Raw genomic sequence first — 22,758 nt, 5'->3', positions numbered from 1 at the left:
ACAAAGACGTCTGGATACCAACAAAATGAAGATCTTAAGAAGGATTGCTGGAAAAGGACTACGGGACAGGGTAAGAAGTGAGGAAATCAGATGCATATGTGGGGTAGACAATATAAATACCTGGGTAAAGAATAGAAAAGAAGAGTGGAATCAACACATAAGCAGGATGTCTGAATCAAGGATAGTAAGAATAGCCAGGGACAAGTCACCGTTAGACCGAAGAAGTATAGGACACCCAAGGAAAAGATGTAATGACAATTTAGGGACAGAATGAAAGGCACCGTTGAAGAAAAACAGGCAGTACTGCCTATATAAAAGAAAAAGTAGAAGAAGAAATTCTTTAGGTAGATTTTTGGTAGTATAATGTGCTTCTTTGGAGTTTTACTGAAGATTATTGTTTTCGTTTTAGTGGGAGAAAATTCTAGGCCAGTAGTGTTTGACCAATTCTCTAATTTCTAAATGACTAGTGGGTTAAGTGATTTAGCGATGTCATTGATGGCAATAAGGAAAAGTGCAACGAGTAGACCATTGAGGAATGTCGTTTAATTGGATTTTTGAGTCTAAAAGAACGTTATTTATTCGAATAAGTTTCGTCTATATAGGAAATTATTAATAAATTTTATATTTCCTGGAATTGACCAACTTAATAGAATTTTTATATCTAATCCCCAAATGGCACGCGTTATAAAATATAATAAAAGATAGCCATAAGCCAAACATACTTTATCACATCCAAATGACCCATGAATTACAGATTCAATATCCACTAGGTTGTCTAATGTAGATGTGGACTTTCTAAATCCACTTTGTATAAGGCTAGGTAGCTATAATATCAATAAGTCTAATATCTAGTATCTATCAAGTAGATAAACTGATTAATTTTTTTTTGTGAATTTGATGGCCTTGGCCAAGCCAATTAGCCAGACATTTTGTTATTTTAAAAACAAACAAATTTGATTTTTCAATCAGAGGAATTTTTTCTGTACTTACTAACTCTAAATACATAACAAACTAACATTATTATCTACAATTATCTAAATAATACTCTTTTGGTTGTTCATTTTTTTTTGTAAATTTTTATTTTTTTTTTGTATTTTTTTTGTATTGTTAATTTGTTTTTTTTTATTATTTTTTTTTATCTTTTTTAACTGTTATTTTTTATTAATTGTAGCAAGTTTTGTTCCATTGAGTTTTTTCACTAAGCTAATACTTTTCGAGTTATTTGAGAGTGAATATGTTCGTTTTTTAACAAAAAAAAAAACACGTTTTTAGACGGTTTTACGCAAATAACACAATAAGCAAGTATTTTATCGAAAAGAGTATTCAATAAAAATATACTTTATAAAAAGTTTTAAAAAAAATGTCTGTATAAAGTCTTTATACTCAGTAGAAGCAGAGTTGTAGCTAAAAAAGTAAGTTCTTATTCGTCAAATTCCAAATCGAATATTTCAACGTGAAATAACCAAAAAATAAAGCACATTTCTGGGAAAACTCATCGCAACTTTTTTAAAGCGTTTAAAAAAGCTTTGTTTTTGTTTTTAAAAAAGTTTCTAGCATTAAAGTAAGCACGTTACGCTGAAAATAAAGTTGGTCTTTTTTTGTAAAAGATAGTTTTAAAAAAGCGTGAAAATCACCCTCTAAAAAGGAACTTGCATAACATTTTTATTTCGAAAGAGATGCTATAAATTTGCTAACTCATCGCAACTTTTTAAAAGTGTTTAAAAAGCTTTGTTTTTGTTTTTAAAAATGTGTCTAGCATTAAAGTAAGCACGTTACGCTGAAAATAAAGTTGGTCCTTTTTTGTAAAAATAGTTTTAAAAAAGCGTGAAAATCACCCTCTAAAAGGGAACTTGCATAAAATTTTTATTTCGAAAGAGATGCTATAAATTTGCTATAAATCACAACAGAACACGATTTAAAAAGAAAACAAGTAGCTTGTGTTTTTCGTTTGGCCCCTCAAGACGAATAAAATCAAATTATTGTTACCGCTTCACAAGTGACTTTACTTATGTATTGTTTATAATACATATGATCTGTAAGTTTAATCGTAAATTTAGTTTTACAGTATTTTTTTTATTTTGAAAAAAAATGCCTTTTTTTAAATAATTTTTTAATTATCAGTGATACGAAATATCCCAAAGTGTAAAGGTTTTGGTTTTCTGAATATTTTGTTTTACTGTAATACAAAAATTGGTTAAGATATGGCTGTTCCGAATTTGCATATACTCGTGTTTAGTGACTCATTGAAGTCCTTTCAACTACAGCCTTTCAAAAATAAGCACTTTGAACCGATGAAACTTACAGATCCTCTATAATAAGCATACATACGTAAAGTAACTTATGAAGCGCTACTGATTAATTTCATTTGAGATGCTAATTAGGAGGTGATTTTTAGATTTTTTTACAAAAAAAGGGATCAACTTTATTTTGTGCGCAACTTGTTTACTTCTGATACTAGAAACTCAAAAAAAAAATAAAGCTGTTTTTAAACTTTTTAAAAAAGTTATGATGAGTTTTCCCCGAAAAGTTCTTAATTTTTTGGTTATTTCATGTAGAAATATTCAATTTTGAATTTGACAAATAATAAGAACTTACTTTTCATTAGCTACAACTCTGCTTTGACTGGGTCTACGACTTCATAATATGTATTATTTATATAAAACATTTTTTTCACTTTTTGATAAGCTGTATTTTTGCTATGAATGTTTTTTTGGTGAAATACTTCCTTTTTTAGTTATTTGCGAAAATCCGTCTAAAAACGTACTATTTTTTGAGAAATGAATATATTCACTCGCAAATAACTCGAAAAGTATTTACTTGTGAGGTCAAGACTAGTGAAAAAAACTCTATAGTCAATTTATATTTCCAGAACATTTTTGCAGAAACAAAAATAAAAAAAAAATAATACAGATTAATATGATAGTGACTGCTGCGTTAAAATTTTGAATACGGGCCATGCAAAATAACCGCGTGTTCTTGGCTAGTTCCTTGAGTAGGGGGAATTTTACACTTCCCTCTAAGGCTAGTTCCAACAAATTTAAGCTAGGCGCGCCACTATACAGGCAGGTTTTAAAGACAACAAAATAATGCATAGGCTTTCGTATCTTTCCATATTTATCAATCAACGGTAAAACATTAACAGGACAGTCGAAAAAAAATTCTTATCTCGGAGAACATTTTAATAGTTATCTACCAGAAAATATTAAAAATCTATTTCTTCGCCAACGAACTTTAAAGGACATCGCACACATCTTATGGAAAATATAATGTCACTCAAATTCAATAAAATTTATACGAATAGATTCGTTTTAAATTAACGGTCAAATCTTATCATTGCGCCAACTCTTAATTATAATTAATTACGGCGCAAATTGCAATTAAAGTTTATCGAAATCAAATTTTTTAGTCAGTAAAAGTGTCAGTTACAATTACTATTACTCTGGGTGCTATTCAAAAGAGCTTAAACCCCGCTGGGCCTAAGCGGATTAGTAAAACTAATCCGCTGATTTATGGAGTACCGACAATTTGGGTATTATAAAATATTTTTTCTCTCTCTAACTTATGTACGTATCCATTTGATTTCAGATTTATTTATATCAATTTCTGCTCTTATTATTGAAAATATGGAGTTGGCGCAATGATAAGATTTGACCGTTAATTTAAAACGAATCTATTCGTATAAATTTTATTGAATTTGAGTGACATTATATTTTCCATAAGATGTGTGCGATGTCCTTTATGAAATAAAAAACTTTCAAAACAAAAGTAAGTAAAGTTTAAAGTTAAACCGATACCATTCTTATTAAATTTTGTTGTAATCTGCCAAAGTGTTATATAAAATAATTGATATAGCAACCCTGTTAGGATCAAGTTGCGTGTGAGGCGATTCTAAGCAGAAGGTACTGCTAACTATCGAACATAAATATTACCGATGTTGTAGATGGAGCTAGTTCATGGCGGCACAAATTGATAGCGGCAATTCAAGATATAATTCTTGTTTAACGAGATTTTTCCATGTTTAGGAAAAAATATTCAACGTTTTATTGCAAATATTTTCCACTTTTACAGTTTTATATACGTTGTTATTAAAATTTTGTCCGGTTTCTTACCGGTAGCTTTATTATAAGCCGTAACATATTATTTTTTCCTATTGTGGCAAAACTGTATATTCAAAAATTAAAAAAAAAATCATAAGTATTTCTTATGATGAAAATGAAAAAATGTTTTTTTTTGAGTTTTTTCGAAAACGAAAACATGAAGTTTGTTAAAAATTTGTCAAAATACTTATAGTGATCACATATACCTAATTATCACAGAATGTTTCAACACCTAATTTTCTTTTATTTTTTTTATTTTCTGATGACGGAGACGGAGTAAACACAAATACACTACAGTTATGCTATTATACTTACAAAAAAAATATCTAATAAATCTTACCATTCATCCCTGAAGAATCCCATGGTTCCAGCTCTCGCTCTTCTAACTTAGTACTACCGTTAAGTCTAGCGGAAATGGCAGTATCCGTTTGGAAAGTATCTCTAATTGGGTATTCTAGATCTACATCCTGGGCTACCATTGTCAAAATATCACACGCCTTAAATATGAGCTTGTCCACGTAGGTATCAACATTGATCTGGGAATTGGGACTATCTGGGTTTTCTACTTTGGCTGCCACCTCTAATACTACGTCAAATCTACTTGAGAATGTCTTAAATACACCTGTAATTTTGAAAAAGTTAATTGTTAAAGAGGGTTCACATTAGTAATTAATAATTATAGTCTAAGATACGATGTAAGGTCAATCTCCACCGATCTCTTTAATCGATAAAAATTATCGGATATATAATTTAGTATGTTAAGGCTGTTCCTCGCGATTCTGAGCATAGCTAAATTCCAATGTAAAAGTTTAAACAAAATAACGTAAAAACTATGGCAGATATTGAGATAATTCTTTTTTTTATATGAAAGGTATTAAAAAGTTCTAGTGCACTATTTGCTTATCAATTATTAAATTGTTTAAACAATATGTTTTTTTTACACTTTTTTGCTTAAAATTAACGTAAAAAAATTTAAATTTAAATACGGCACTAGAGAGTTTTTCCCACTTTCCGAATCTGTTTTTGTTTTTAACATAAAGTGTAACACAAAGCAGCTATTTTGTTTAAACTTTTTTAAAAATCTCAAAGTTTTGCTAAAAGGTATCTCTTTCGGCCGTCATTCTGTCCTTGTTGTCGACTGTTGATATCCAGCCCGCGGTCAGCCAACAGGTAAAGAAACCCTGTCGGTAGGATTATCAATAATGTTATTAGAGGTACGAAAACGAATTAGTGCTTATGAATGGACAAAGATTATTTAGACTTTTGACAAAAATTTTATTATAATTTTTATTTCAAAACACCCTCTAAAGAAACATTGCACAATTCTATATTTATAAATGTAATTGCATTTTATCGATCTTGCTCATGATGCTACTCAAATTATTATAATACGTGTTACTTGTATAAACTTTTTCATTATAAATATATGTATTATCATGTATAAGATGATATGCATAATCCGTTTAGAACGTCTTTCGACGTTATCCGATCCCATTTTTCATTCAATTCGGCTGTTCCATTGATCTTCTCTAAGTTCTTTGGATTTGGAGCTCATTGAGTTTCTTATTCTTTTCATCCATGTTCTCTTAGGTATTTCTCTCTTCTGTATTCCTGTAGGTGACAATGCAATTACTTGTTTCGGGAGTCTACTGTTTTTCATTCGTTGGACATTTCCGAACCATTACTGTACCTTGTATTCTCATGCGTGCTCTAATTTCTGCATTTCTTATCCTCTCCCGTTTCGAAATTACGGCACTACAGCCCAAATTGAGCCCTGGCCTCCTTTATTTTTTGCCTCCACCCTTGCCTGTCTGTGGCTGCTCTTCTCCATACACGGACTCTTAAAAGGACTTGTGCGTCGCTGTTTACTATGTCTTCCCAGCGCTTTCTTGTCTTTCCAACCGGTCTCTTTCCCTGGATTCTAGCATTCTGTGCTCTTTTTGGTCGCCTATCCTCTCCCATTCTTATCACATGTCCGGCCCATTGCAATCTTTGTATTCTAATGAAGTCTGACAAGGGTGTTTCCTTATAAAGTTGATAAAGCTCGTTGTTGCATCTACTTCTGAAGATTCCATTTTCCCTCACAGGTCCTAGTATCCTCCTCAGTACTTTCCTTTCGAATGTGTTGAGCTTGTTTTTGGATGTTCCTTTCAGGACCCAGGCTTCAGTGCCATAGCATGTTATTGGTCGAATTAAGGTTTTATAGATTCTCATCCTTGTATTTCGGTGGACACTTTTAGACCAAAATATATGGGAGATGGCAAAATAAGCTCTGTTTACCTGCGTTATTCTCTTCCGTATTTCTCCATCTTCTGATCCGTCGATATATATTCAATTTCTACTCCCAGGTATGTAAACTTTTCAACCGTTTCAATGTCATCTTCATGTATAATGTTTTGTGGGTTTATATTTCTTCTCGTCTCGGTTGGTATAAAAAAAACCCAACTCAGCAATACCGTGACCTCAAAATATCATGCTGTACCTATCTAATTTGTTTTATTTAAAAATTTGAAATCTAAATTAATATTGTTATCGAAAATATAACTTTGCACGTTTCTACAATAATTTACAATGTACATTCTAATTACCTACCCATAATCCCACTGAAGAAAAGAATGGCCACAAGTTAATCGTTTTATTGTTTAACTGCCACACAGGGGGTGTCCGGTTTGTCTATCGGCTCGATAACAGGTGAACAGAATTTTTGATCTGGGCTTTCTGCACGGAAACGTTTACGTGTAGAAAGAAATTTTTGAGACGAGAGGATATTCACCGTTATGATTTAGAAGGAATGGCCTTAACAATTATAAAAAACAAGGGGTGTCCGACCTAATTTTGTTCTGACTATAATTATTTAATAAAAATTACTTTTTTTATAAATTAAAAAAAAAATTCGGTCCTTGCAGATATTTCATTTTTTTTGGATCATTCTAAACAAATAGGTATTTTGTAATTTTTCTCTTAAGTTGATCGTTTTCGAGTTATAAAAAGGACATCGCACACATCTTATGGAAAATATAATGTCACTCAAATTCAATAAAATTTATACGAATAGATTCGTTTTAAATTAACGGTCAAATCTTATCATTGCGCCAACTCTTAATTATGATTAATTACGGCGCAAATTGCAATTAAAGTTTATCGAAATCACATTTTTGGAGTCAGTAAAACTGTCAGTTACAATTACTATTGCTCTGGGTGCTATTCAAAAGAGCTTAAACCCCGCTGGGCCTAAGCGGATTAGTGAAACTAATCCGCTGATTTATGGAGTACCGACAATTTGGGTATTATAAAATATTTTTTCTCTCTCTAACTTATGTACGTATCCATTTGATTTCAGATTTATTTATATCAATTTCTGCTCTAATTATTGAAAATATGGAGTTGGCGCAATGATAAGATTTGACCGTTAATTTAAAACGAATCTATTCGTATAAATTTTATTGAATTTGAGTGACATTATATTTTCCATAAGATGTGTGCGATGTCCTTTAAAACTGAAAAAATAATGAAAGATGATGGATTTTCAAAGTTCAAAAACAAGTAAAAAATATTTTTCAAATTACGCAGTACCTAAATTCAAGTTCAAACCTTATTCTATCAACACAGTACCAGACTCTAAGAATGTACCACAAAAATGATTTTTTTTTGCTAACACGAGCCATCATCAGCTAATAATACAGGAACACAACATAGAACTGACCTACAATATAATATAATAAAAATTAGATATGAAAAATGAAAAATTCAACATGTGGTGACAACGCCCACCTCAGTCAAGGAACTTACCCAACAGGAAGGATGAAGAATCGATTGGTTCAAAACAAATAGTATTACACACAACATTATTGAATTGGTATTAAATGATTTACATCTTGTTTTTTTTTGTAAAAGATTATAAGTTTGGAAGAACATCCTCAGCTAGATCATCTTCATGGGGAGGAGCCATCTTGTGAACAATTCAGGTGTAAAGTGTAAGCCGGTGAAGTGTCATCAGCTGCATATGATACCGCCTGGAGACAAAGACTAATCTGCAAACGAATCCGTGCCATCCCGTGTCAAAAGGTAACTAAACTCATTGATAGCATGTTCACCGATAGACCTTTTCGTCACAATAGGCAACTTTAAAAGTGTCCAAATGCAGTTAAGCAATGGACTGTCACAGGAATCTGTTGGCACCCTTACTGTTTAAAATAAAAATGTATACCAACCATTTTTATTCAGTTGCAATGCGAAGGCAAAACAATCTTATTTTTCACTTAGAATAGGGAGCGCAGTCCAGCACTCTGAACCGACGATTTTCGACTCTTATTGGAGTCATTATCGGAGAGGCCTAGGCCTGCTGCTCTCTAATCGAAGTGACCAACCATGAAAGTTTATCCCCACGTTGCAACTGACGTGTATGGATTAGGTGACTAGCGTCATCTGGCAATTGAAAGGTAAAGTTTTTAATCCCAATAGCAACATTAATAATATTGAAAAATATTAAAAACATTACTAAAGATTTTTAAATTGAAAACTTATTGGTCCAATTCCCTGGTGACACTTCCAAGGCTTCTAAAATTTGCAAGCCAGATGTATGCTGCAGTAAAGACAAAAGGAAGGAATTCTAAACGTTGCAATTCACAACCCCCGTCTGCAGCTTGGTAAAGTTCCAACGGAAAATGGACCTAGTTACTCTAAAGGAGTAATACTAATATAAAATAAAAATGTATACCATTTTTATTCAGTTGCAATGCGAAGGCAAAACAATCTTATTTTTCGCTTAGAATAGGGAGCGAAGTCCAGCACTCTGAATCGACGATTTTCGACTCTTATTGGAGTCATCATCGGAGAGGCCTAGGCCTGCTGCTCTCTACTCGAAGTGACCAACCATGAAAGTTTATCCCCACATTGCAACTGACGTGTATGGATTAGGTGACTAGCGTCATCGGGCAATTGAAAGGTAAAGACTTTCATGGTTGGTCACTTCGAGTTAAGAGCAGCAGGCCTAGGCCTCTCCGATGATGACTCCAATAAGAGTCGAAAATCGTCGATTCAGAGTGCTGGACTGCGCTCCCTATTCTATGTGAAAAAGAGGATTGTTTTGCCTTCGCATTGCAACTGAATAAAAATGGTATACATTTTTATTTTATATTAGTATTAGGTACTCCTTTAGAGTAACTAGGTCCATTTTCCGTTGGAACTTTACCAAGCTGCAGACGGGGGTTGTGAATTGCAACGCTTAGAATTCCTTCCTTTTGTCTTTACTGCAGCATCCACCTGGCTTGCAAATTTTAGAAGCCTTGGAGGTGTCACCAGGGAAATGGACCAATAAGTTTTAAATTTAAAAATCTTTTAGTAATGTTTTTAATATTTTTCAATATTATTAATGTTGATATTAGGATTGAAAACTTTACCTTACCTTACTGTTTAATTTATACATCGCGGACCTACCCAGGACAACTCCGCAGAAATTTGGCTACGCTGACGACTGGACCATTGCAACAAGACATAATAACATGGCTGTTACAGAAACAATGCTATATGCTTCCACGGTATGGCTCAATAGCAAGCACACGAAGAGTATTGACAGATATTAATTAAACCAGATAATGCGAATGATCTCAGGTACAATTAAGGCGGATATACATATGCGCTCTGCTCGGTGTGCGAGCCGCTCGCGCGCAGCATATTTGTTAGATTAGTACGTGTTTTCAAGTGGCACACAAACGGCTCGCACACGGCGCACCACGATCTAACTTCTGTCGGCTTTTCAACAAATGCTTTGATGGTTCGCAATACGTATTTGGACGGGTTTGCGAGTGGTTTGTTGGTTTTGGGGCGCCTGAGTTGAATATTTGTTAGCAATGGAGTGTTAGGAAGGAAATATCAAACTTATTGATGTTTACCGTGGAAAGTGAAAATGAGATGATGACATTCAATACATTTAAACATGTTCGCTTGCAACCCCTAACTTGTAACCATCTTGCAACCAATTTGCAACCAATTTGCAACAAACCTGCAACCAATTTGCAACCAACTTGCAACCAATTTGCAACCAATTTGCAACCAACTTGCAACCAATTTGCAACCAACTTTCAACTCAATCTGCAACCAATCGGAATGAAACCAAACACTTCTCGACGAGAATAGGAGAAGCTACTCCCGACGTCGGCCGATATCGGATCTGATCTGATCGGAGAAAAACGGATCCAATGTAGGCACCCACATTTAATACTAATTATCTACAATGGACCGTGATAGTCGTGACGTCAAAACGTCAAAAAAAGTTTTCCAAACACGTTGTGTCTAGGTACACGCTAAAATGTACGCAAATAAAAAAGTTAAACTTCATCAAGCTAGTGACTATTTAGCGTGGGCAGTGACTGTATATTTTGATACACGCTATTTTGATATTTTGATATGTTTAGTGTTTGTTTGATAGAAAAATATTTGTTATGACGTTTAATTCTACCTAACTTTTTTATTTGCGTACACGTTAGCGTATACCTAGACACAACGTGTTTGGGGAAAATTTTTGACGTTTTGACGTCACACTATCCTGGTCCATTACTAAATGTTCGTAAGTTTCCTCTGGATCGCGGAAGGTTCGTCAAAATGAAAATTTTAACGAACATTAACCGCGCCACGAACGCGCGGCGCTCACACGGCGCGGAGTTCGCGGCGCGGATATGTATTTCCGCCTTTAGACAAACACCGAACATTTGGTTTCCCATTCTGAGTCACATTCCACCACCGAAACTAGAAGAAGTCATTTATTTCAGAGAATATCGAGAAATCCAGGATAACTAACCTCCAACTACCCATCCCAGATGATAAGCTTGATACTGAAATGAAGAGACTGCGCTCCAGATATATATTCCATTGTTAACGGCCACCTCCTTACATCATGAACATTTCAACCTCACTAACACTTAGAGAAGATAATGGGAGAGCGATTCACCACAGGAAGCACATCAAATGGCCTGTATCGATCAGAAACCGACAGGCTTTGAAGTGCCCCGCAATACATGGACAACTAACATAATAAGAATAAGCAGCGGTCGAAGAAAAAATAGATGTGCTGACAGCTTTTATAGATGGGGAAAAGACCTTACTCCTGAGTGTGACTGTGATGCGCAACGATAGGAGTTTTCCTTTGAGTTTTCGATGAGTTCCTGAATGCCACCGAAAATGTTTTAGATTATATTAATACATTAGATGTTCGTTTGTAATATCTACTCCATGTAACGTTTTATATTGCTTTCAATTATGTGTTCTTATTGTATGCCATACGATAAATAAAAAATATATTTCTATTTGTGATATATCAAGTTGTTTTTCTGTAACTATATACTATGTATGTACTTGCAAATTCTTCAAACTTTCTAAAATTGTATAAAATTATAATAGTGTTGTAATTTTCCAAATTAAAATTATCTGTTAGTTTCATTCATATTGCAGGCTTTGAAATGTCTTTTTAATCTTATTCCTAGAATTGTTTATTATCGGTAGAAACTACAAATACTGATTAGAAAAGATTATTATTATGTTATAAAAGTATCCTTGAATGCTACAGGGAAATGTAATATGTAGAAATAAAACAGTATTATTATTTGATGAATAACAGGCAACTGTCCAAAGGAAGAACAAAAAGGTAAGTATGCATAAAGAGCAAGAGCAATATGACTTCATAAAAAACTTTAGTCATATTGACCATATTGTTGACAGAAACAGAGACAAGCAGATGATGCCAATTATCACAATGATTGTGTAACTAAGTTGATGCTGTGGTATATATTGTATACTCCGAAACCGGTTACCCTCTTTTATCAGCAATACAAAATGTAGTTGACTGTGAAAACTTATCTCTATTCCTGTCAACCTAAAAAGTCAGTGCAGACCCACATCAGTAAATACATATTTCTTAATGTACTATACATCTTTGTTTCTAGTAAGCACTATTGCCTGTTACAGTCCTCATCATGTATTGGACGTCCCACTTTTTTAGGAGTAATCTGTTATCGTTCATTCTTTTAATATTTCTCTGTCAACTTTGCTCTCATTTAAATTATAAATATATAATTAGGTAAGTTCTTGTTTAATATTTTCTTAGATTGGTACAACCATACACTCATCTTAACGATTTCATTTTTTGTCTGAATTTAGTTTTTTTTGGTAGACGTCCAGATCTAGTTTCCAAATTTTAGGTTTCTTTTGATAACTCCACATATATTACCGTACTGACATACGCAGCTGAGACAAGGTCTGAGACAACAAATACCAAACAAATAATGAGAACAACAGAGATGAAAACCCTAAGATCCATAAGAGGTATCACACTCAGAGATAGAATACGAAACGAAGACACATAGAGAGAGCTAGGCGTTCAAGACATAATGAGACGGACAAGAGCACGACGACGCATGTGGAGAGACCACATAGATCGGATGGACCCTAAACGTATAGCGAAATGGGCGAAGACACAGAAGCCCAACACCAAGCGACCTATAGGAAGACCCAAAAAATGAAGGTACGAGAGCTGGAGCTCCTGATCACAGCAGAGACTGTAACAGAAGAAACAGGACATAGTCCTATTAAAAGAAGAAGATATACTACCGAATTTGTTTAATTTTTGTAATATCTCACTAAAATCATATCAGTTAGTGCCGTCAATAAACGAACATGTTCATTTCGTAGGTCTCACAGTTATATTTATGGTAATTCATATATGTATTCCTTTTTGTAGTTAATCATCAATCTAGGCAATTAACACGAAGTTGTTTAATATAGAAGAGAACTGAAGACAGTATTTTCCTAAATCAATTTCTTTACTCATATAAAACAAAAGTTCCCAGGCAGGGAAGACTGGAAGACTGGTACACTGATGGTTCAAACACACTGGAAGGTGTCGGAGCCGACATAGTAGGGACAAATCAAGGGATACATTTCCCGGTAGGTCTATTTCTAAGGATGTCACAGTTTTACAGGCAGAAATAGGGACAATCCATCACTGCAAGGAAGAAATAGAAAGGCAGGAAAGAATGTTCCGTTCAATTGCCATCGTCACAGACTGTCAGGCAGTGCTTAAGGGGCTATCCTAGTGTAAAAGTACGCAATTCATATACTTTTTTTTGGAATTTCCAAAGTAAAAAATACTGTACCAATTGTTTTCAAAATTTGCATGAGCATTTATTATAAAAAGAAGTACAGTAAAACAATTTTCATAAAAAAATATTGAAAATTAAACGATTTATGCGCCATCTACTGGCACCGTGAAAATAAAAATATAGCTCCACTGCTGCAGTATTTGGGATTAATAGAGATCCTGAAACATAAAATTTCGAAGTTTGAAATATAAGTTATTTTCTATACCATTAACTAGAAGTTTTTTTATCGGATAAGAAATGTCAATTTGGCGGTTTTTGAAACTGAAAATGTTTTAGCTAATTAAAACAAAATTTTAACACTTCGTCATTTTTCCAAATTTTAATATTTTTCAAAGATCCTAGTTGATGGTATAGAAAATAACTGATATTTCAATAATCACTTTGAAATTTTATGTTTCAGGATCTCTGTTAGTCCCAATCACTGCAGCAGTGGAGCTATGTTTTTATTTTCACAGTGCCAGTAGATCGCGCATAAATTATTTAATTTTTAATATTTTTTTGTGAAAATTGTTTTACGTATACTTCTTTTTATAATAAGTGCTCATGCAAATTTTCATTACGATTGCTACAGTACTTTTTCTTTTAGAAATTCCCAAAAAAAGTATATGAATTTCGCACTTTTACACCAGGATAGCCTCTTAAGACGGTCAATTCTGGAGAGGTCAATTCTAAGCTAGTATGGGATTGTGTGTGTGTGTGCCCTAAATAAACTAGGAGCGCGTAGCCAGGTTACGGTAGATTGTAAAATTCCCCCATCTTCTTTAGTCTCAGCATCCGTTATGGCTTGCAAAATTTTAGAAGCCTCGGAGGTGTAACCAGAGAAGGTTCCCATTGTTTTCAATCTGGTGGGATGTAGAGTAATATTTTTAATGCTATTAGATTGAAAACTTAGTCTTTTGCTAGCAGTTGCCGCTAGGACATCCCTACCGTTTCGTTCGTTGCAATCTGTAACTGCACGCCGGGGTTTGTCCTGGTTGGGCCAGAGAGAGCAGCATATGTGCCTCCTGATGAGATACTAATAAGTTTCGAAACCGGTAGAGGTGCTTGCTGCACTCTCTGATTAAACTAGAATATGACGCGGCTGTAGTTTCGTGTTGCAACGAAATTGAAAATGGTTATTCATTTTTGATTTACATGTTTACTCTGATTGGAGTACGAAGGGAACAATTCTCGTTGGAACTTTACCGCGCTGAGCAGATGGGACGTGAATTATAAATTGTAAAATTCCCTCAACTTATTTAGTCTCAGCATCCGTTATGGTTTGCAAATTTTAGAAGCCTCTGAGGTGTAACCACAGAAGGTTCCCATTGTTTTCAATCTGGTGGGATGTAGAGTAATATTAGTATTATTTTATGTGCTATTAGATTGAAAACTTAAAAATTAGTTATTAGAAAATATTAGGTCCGGTTTTAAAAAGTTAGTTGGTTTGGTCATACAAAAATTTCACCGTATATACGGTTTTTGAAAACAGAAATAAGAATTCTACAAATACGACATCCTTTGATGCCATATTAAGATGATGCTCATTGATTTCTTAAAATCTAATGAATTAAAATGGGAAGAAAAATAGTTCCTAATTATGTCTATTATTAATATATTTACAGAAGTTTACTAACAAAATGTTTAGTACTGATCTTATTTCTACTAGTATGAAAAGACAAATCATATTTTTGTGTGTTAAACGCAAACTGTAATGTCTGTAGATTTATAATCTAAGACTGAAAATGTCCTGAAAACAAAGTACAAGGTAGATATACCTAGAAATAGACCATGTTCGGGACACTCAAATGATACACACACATGATACAGGGAAATAAGCTAGAAATAGACCATGTTAGGGACACTCCAATATCCAGGTAGCTGACTACTTTTTTTTAGTTATTGTAGACCTGTAGGAAGAAAACCTACCAGTTTCCTGCCTAGAGTTCGCGTCCGTTTTTTTAATTATTAACAATCTAGTGCAAACATCGCGATTTTTTCGATTTTTTGCACACCATTCAAAAGCTAAATAGTTGACATAAAATTACAAAATTTATTTTTTTAGAACATTGAAAAACCTTCAAAATGCCCATTATTGAAAGTTAAAAGTTAATTTGTTGCTACGCAAACAGCAAAATTAGTGAAAATCGTTATTTGTTAATAACTTTTAATAAAACTACCTTAGAACTTTAGTGTTTCACCCAAAGTTGGTTATTGGGGTACTTAACAAACCCTCAAAATTTGAGACCGATCCATTAATTAGTTTAAAAGTTATTCTATTTGTTTATCCCAGAGACCTTTATTTTGAAATAACATAAGACAGAAAATAATGAAGATAGGGCAATTCTGCGTATGCCAAATGAAAGTAGAAAAGTGATACTATCAAAATGTACTAAAAAAAGATAAAAAAATTTATCTAGTATAGTCAAAAATCCTAATGCCAAATTTTTTAAATTCTGTAGTTTATAAACATTTGGAATAACTTTAAAAATATTGTCCGCAGAAAAATCATTTTACATATTCGAAAAGCTGGTATTTTACACAATTTTTTAAAAATATAGTTTAATTGGTGACTAGTGAAGGGGTGGTTAAGTGAAGGGGGAGCTGGGAGGCGACAAATGCACGAGTTCAAAAACTAAAAAAGGCAACTTAAAACTACATACATTATCATTTTCTATATATCGAGATCTACTGAATGCATTTTGATCTTTCTTTTTTTAAAAATTGAATGGGTTGCATATGTGAGTCCATATTAAATATAGTAATGAAACACAGACATACTCACAATCATTTAATTATACTTTGACGACCGGTTTCGATCTCTACAATATACAGATCATCTTCAGGTCGGCGTTACAAGTAGTTAAATGATGCCGTTACAAGGATTGCGTTGCAACTTAGTTGTTGTCATATTAGTACGTCCAAATTATGCTAATTGGTTTTTGGTTTGTTGGGATAGTGATAGGGTAAACAGACATGTTACGTCACTATCCCAACAAACCAATTAGCATAATTTGGACGTACTAATATGACAACAACTAAGTTGCAACGCAATCCTTGTAACGGCATCATTTAACTACTTGTAACGCCGACCTGAAGATGATCTGTATATTGTAGAGATCGAAACCGGTCGTCAAAGTATAATTAAATGATTGTGAGTATGTCTGTGTTTCATTACTATATTTCTTTTTTTAATTTGTATGTAATTTTTCTTTACATTACAAATATGCACTTTGTCTAGACATTTATTAATTAATGAACAGTTTAATTTGTTTAAACAATTTTAGAAAAAAAATATTTTTTTCCCAAAAATCCATGTTTTTCATCATAATCATTATTAATCATAGAAAAAGTTAAGGTATACTTTAATAAATAATTTATCTTCAATAAATAATTATCCAATAAAAATAAATTATTTATTAAAACTTTTTCTATGATCATGAATGATACTATGATTAAAAAAATAGATTTTTGTTTAAATTTATAAACAAAGTACATATTTGTGTTGTACGTAGAAATTACATACAAATTAAAAAAAGAAAGATCAAAATCCATTGAGTTGATCCGAAGATATAGAAAATTGTATTAGTTTGAAATTGCTTTTTCGGTATTTTAACTCAGCGGACTTGTAGGTTTCCCCTAGTAACCCTTTGAACATTTTTTTAAAATCGTAGAGGCTGCTGTGAAGGTACAATGTTTGTGCAAATTTTATAACAAAAAATACAAATCCCATTCTTTAAAATGGCATCAATGATATTCCTTATAGCCCAGTAAATGAACGGGAAATTCGGCGATACCGTGTAATTTTCAGGGGCAACTCTGAATTGCATGAAAATTTGGATTTAGGTTCTGCTTACCCTCCACTTCAAAGTTGAAATTGTGCCGTTGGTTGCTTTTACTTGGGGGTGACAGTCACCCCTTCTCGGGGGTGAAAAAACATACGTACAAGATAAGACCGGAAATGGATAAATTGACTGATTTTAAGCAACTTTTGTTCTATGGAGTTTTTTACTAAGTCAATACTTTTCGAGTTATTTGCCATTGAAAATGTTGATTTTTCGACAAAAAAACTACGTTTTCAGACGGTTTTTTGCAAATAACTCAAAAAGTAAATATTTTATCGAAAAAATATCCTTAGCAAAACTGTAGCTTATAAAAAAACCCAAAAAAATGGTGTATCAGTAAAGTCTATCAATTAAATAAAAACAAAGTTGTAGCTCATGAAAAATACGTTATAATTCGTTTAATTCCAAATCGAATATTTCAAGGTGAAATCACCGAAAAATTAAGCACTTTTCGGGAAAAACCCATTTAAACTTTTTTAAAGTGTTTATAAAAAGCTTTGTTTTAATTGTTAACAAAAGTTTTAGCATTAAAAATAAGCGAGTTACGCTCAAAATAAAGTTGGCCCTCTTTTTTTTTTTGTAAAAAATCATGAAAATTTCGCCCTGTTTAGCTCCCCAAATGAAATTAATCGCTACCGCTTTACAAACAATTTACTTACCTATCTATTTTTTATATGATCTGTCAGCCTCACCGGTTTAAACTGTTTATTTTTGAAAGGGTTATAATTGAGAAAGCTTGAATGGGTCACTAATCACGAGTGTATGCAAATTTTGAACAGCTATATCTTAACCAATTTTTGTCTTACGGAGAAACAAAATGAAACTAGCATATTTATAATAGCAAAACCTACATTTTTTTACTCTTTAAGATTTTCTTATCACTAATACATTTTAAGTTATTTTGAAAAAATTAAATTTTTCAAAAATTTTTGGAAATTTTTTTTACTATAAAACCAAATGTTTTTAAAAATAATCACTTCAAACCAGTCAAACTTACAGATCATATAAACAATACACATACAGTTAAAATAGATGGTAAAGCCAAATGATTAATTTCATTTAGGGTGCTAAATAGAGGGAGGTTTTCACGATTTTTTTTTACCAAAAAAAAGGGGCCAACTTTTTTTTTCAGTGTAACTCGTTTATTTTTTGATGCTGTAAACTTTTGTAAAAAACAAATAATAAGCTTTTTTTCGATACTTTAAAAATGTTAATAAGGTTTTCCCGAAAAACGCTTCTTTCTTCGGCGATTTCGCGTTGAATTATTCGATTTGGAGTTAGACGAATAAGAACGTATTTTTCATGAGCTACAACTTTGCTTCTACTCAATTTGTAGACTTTACTGGTACACCATTTTTTTCGTTTCTTTATAGGCTAGACTTTTGCTTAAAATATTTTTTTTCGATAAAATATTTACTTTTTGAGTTATTTGGGAAAAACGGTCTGAAAACGTAGTTTTTTTTTCGAAAAATCAACATTTTAAATCGCGAATAACTCGAAAAGTATTGACTTACGTAAAAAACTTTATAGAACAAAAGGTGCTTAAAATAAGTCAATTTATCCATTTCCGGCCTTATTTTAAACACACGTTTTTCACCCCCCCAGAAGGGGTGACTGTCACCCCCAAGTAAAAGCAATTAACGGCACAAATTCAACTTTGAAGTGGAGGGTAAGTAGAACCTAAATCCAAATTTTCATGCAATTCGGAGTTGCCCCTGGAAATTACACTCCAAAACGGTCATTTATTGGGCTATTAATTATTATAAACAAATTAGCTGTGAATAAAAAAAACATATGGCTAACTTTGTCACAAATAAACCCAGGCTAAATTTTTTATTTGAAAATTCGTGTTAAAATACTAGCTTTTCGAATATATAAAAGATTGTTTCTCCGGACAATATTTTTAAAGGTATTCTAAATGTTGACAAACTACATTTAAAAAATTTGACAATACGATTTTTGATTATATTAATTAATTTTTTTATCTTTTTGTAATATATTTGGATACCATATCTCTTCTACTTTCATTTGGCATACTCAAAATTGCCCTATGTTCATTATTTTCTGTCTTATGTTATTGCAAATTAAGGTCTCTGGGATAAACAAATAGAATAACTTTTAAACTAATTAATGAATCGGTCTCAAATTTTGAGGATTTGTTAAGTACCAAAATACCCAACTTTGGGTGAAACCTTCTAAGTTAAATTTAGTAAAAGTTATTAACAAATATCGATTTTCATTTATTTTGCAATTTGCGAAGCAACAAATTGACTTCTAACATTAAAAAATCGGTATTTTGAAGCTTTTTCAATGTTTAAAAAATCAAATTTTGTAATTTTATGTCAACTATTTAGCTTTTTATTAGGGTGCAAAAAATCGAAAAAATCGCGTTTTTTACACTAAATTGTTAATAATTAAAAAACGGATGCGAACTCTAGGCAGTAAACAGGCAGGTTTTCTTCCTATAGGTCTACAATATCTAACAAAGTAGTCAGCTACCTGGATATTTGAGTGCCCTGAGAAAATCCTTATATTTCTCTGAATTAAGAACAGAACGAGAAAATAGAGAATAACGTAAGAACAGAAAAATCAAGTTTATCGCCGATGTATCCTACACATAAAACCACATTCAAGCAAAAACAGCTACACTCGAAAGTAAACATTGTACACTCACCGGCACAAAATTCCGCCACCCAAAATTTTTGAGCAAGTTTGACAATTTATAACTTTATTATTTGTGCTCCGATTTTCAAGATTCTTGCACCAGTTTGTAGGTACATGTCGTATTGATATCGTTTCGTATTATTCCGGTAACACAAAATTTTGCTTGCATGGCATTATACAGGGATGAATGGAAGCGTTGTATTTTCTCCTAACTTTAAAAAAATCTGTGGAAAAATGGAAGACCTGATTTTATTTCATAGTCTCCTGTCATATTCTCCCGGAACCATCACTAAAATTTTTGTTTTTTGAATTATCCGAATATCTCTTTTCTTGTAAGAAAATAGAGGTTAGATTGATAAGATTAGAATGTCCCGCACGCAGCACAGATCTCAATCCTATTGAGAATTTATGGGATGACTTAAAAAAAAGCTATTCGCCGTCATCCTAGGCCTCCAGAAAATTTGGTACAGTTATGGCCTTAGTAGAGGAATATCGGGCTATTCCCCAGGCAAGGATAAGACATCTTTATTCGATGCCAAACAGATTGCGAGCAGTCGTTGCTGCAAGAGATGGACATACCAGCTATTGGATTGTTTTGTTTTGTTAATTTTAGTGCGTTTGATATTTTTAAATAAAAAAAACCATCAAAGCAGTGTTTTTATTTACAGCTCTTACAAGAAAAGAGATATTCGGATAATTCAAAAACCAAAACCTTAGTGATACCTCCGGGATAAAAGGACTTCAAAAGGAGTATGAATCAAAATCAGCCCTCCAATTTTTTCACGGAATTTTTTAAAGTAAGGAGAAAATACAACGCTTCCATTCACCCCCGTATAATGTCATCTAAGCAAAAAATTTTCGTTACCGGAATAATAACAAACAACATCAATACATGTACCTACAAACTGTTGTAAGAATCTTGAAAATCGGAGTACAAATAGGTAATAAAGTTATAACTTGTCAAACTTAATTAAAAATTTTGGGTGGCGGAATTTTGTGTCGGTGAGTGTATAATGAAGATAATTAGCGTGGAAACCAGATATCAGTCAACTGAGTTCTCAGAATTATCTATAACAATAATTGAGGTAGAATACTGTAAGAAAAATAAAGAGAAGAAGAAATTAAATATACCTTTCATCACAATAAATATTCAAATCCTTAAAATACATTCAACAACCATTTCCTTATACAGCTCTATTTCTAGGAATACCCACTAATTTCTTTATTTATGTAGACAATAGATGAATTTTAAGCTCTTCACAAACAAAATTGGAAAGTTGCTTTGAATCTATGCAATTAAAAGAAATGTAACCTTGAATGTATTTTAAATACTAATTTTTTCTTAGAATAACGATTTTTGTATTCAAGGCCAAGAAGCGTTTTGTAATTTACTTTAATTTTATTGAGTTGATATGCAGTGACAAGTTAATACCTTCATAAAATTTTCCATTACTTTCATCAAATGCAAAGTTTTATGGTCGTCACTTCTGTCACAAAAAACCCGAATGTAACACTTATTTTGGCAATTCGTTAACTTATTTTGACCTTTTATTACATACGTTCATAGTGCTATAAAGCCCACAAACAAATTATTAGTTAATAATACAAATTTTAAGGTCTGCTAAATAGACACATAGACAAAAAGGACTTACGAATAATAACAAACCTTTACTGGTATCAAATATCACAAATTGTAATAGATAACGAACCCAGTCCAGAAATTGAATGTGTAACAGTTACCTGTTATTTATTAGAGAGTTATCAAGTAACCCTAGGAGAATACGGTAACGCTATTTTACTGTAAACTTTACATGTTATTTATAACGTTACCGTATTCTCATAGAGTTACTTGATAACTCTATTAATTTTAAGAAAAATATGCGAAACACGAGTGTTCTGTAAAGGGCAAGAATTGGAGAGGGTGACGGCATACGAGTACCTGGGCACGATAATATCGAATGACGGAAAGTTAGACCTAGAAATTGCAAATAGGACAAAGAAAGCTACGAAAATATATTATGCGATTAATAATACGATACTGGGAAAACGGGAAATCAGCCAGGAAACAAAAATACATGTATATAATACAATCACAGTACCAACTCTTCTATATGCAAGCGAGACATGGGTCACAAATCAAAGACATGAAAGTGCCATAAATTCAGCAGAAATGAAGCAGCTGAGAAAAATAGCTGGAAAGACGAAGATGGACAGGGAAAGGAACGAAAACATCAGAAACATGCTAAGTCAGGAACTAATAGAGAAAAAAAATTGAAAAAAGAAAACTGAATTGGTTTGGACATATAACTAGGATGAACGAGAACAGACTAGTAAAGAAGGTGACAGATGCCAAAAGACAGGGGAAAAGTAGAAGGGGCAGACCTAGAAAGGGGCGGATGGAGCAGATCGAGGAAATCGGGACAAAGAGAGGGAAAACAGTGCAACAGATGAAGGAAATGGCAGGAGACCGGAAGGCGTGTAAGAAATGGGTAAAAGATGGATAGGTGATACCAAAGTCCGACGCTCTTATAGGACATAAGGACAACGAGAAGAAGAAGAGGAAGAAAAATATTTATTCTTTATAAAAATGTCTGAATAGTATATAAACTAAGATACCAAATTCTATCAATTTTACGAGGTACAGTGGAACCTCGCTTATCCGTCTCTCTATTAACCGTCACCTCTGTTAACCGTCAGGGTCCATACCTACATCAGTTATATTGACAACATAAGTAAAAATTTAGTCATTAATTAATTTTGTTTGAGCATTGCGATAAGCCAAACGAAATTCGTTGAAATGTACACGTGCAGTTATGCCACCACCGCATTTTTTTATGTAAATAATTTTTGTTCTTATTCAGGGCTCTGCATTAAATTTCAATTTAAATAGGCGATAAAAATGATACCGTGCTTTCAGAGTTCTATTTTTAGAATATCAAGCCGAAAATAAAAATGCACAGCACAATAATTATTACAGTCAATATATGTGTGTCACCATGATTAAATTTGATTCAAATTCGA

The 22,758-nt window shown here is 32.8% G+C and overlaps 1 protein-coding gene across 2 annotated transcripts in view; it reads right to left on the bottom strand.

The window, feature by feature from the left end:
* LOC126881348 (ataxin-2 homolog) overlaps positions 1-22,758 on the bottom strand; it is a 150,079-nt gene that overhangs the window by 90,587 nt on the left and 36,734 nt on the right. For both annotated transcript variants that reach the window (XM_050645590.1, XM_050645591.1), the window contains exon 3: positions 4,438-4,719. In XM_050645590.1, the coding sequence (XP_050501547.1) occupies positions 4,438-4,719 (282 nt within the window). The remainder of the gene's footprint in view (positions 1-4,437; positions 4,720-22,758) is intronic.

The sequence above is a fragment of the Diabrotica virgifera genome, chromosome 3 (genome assembly GCF_917563875.1).
Source record: "Diabrotica virgifera virgifera chromosome 3, PGI_DIABVI_V3a".
Classification (NCBI taxonomy): Eukaryota; Metazoa; Arthropoda; class Insecta; order Coleoptera; family Chrysomelidae; genus Diabrotica; species Diabrotica virgifera.
Note: the sequence above shows the minus strand (reverse complement) of the source record. Positions and strands in the feature narration are given on the sequence as shown.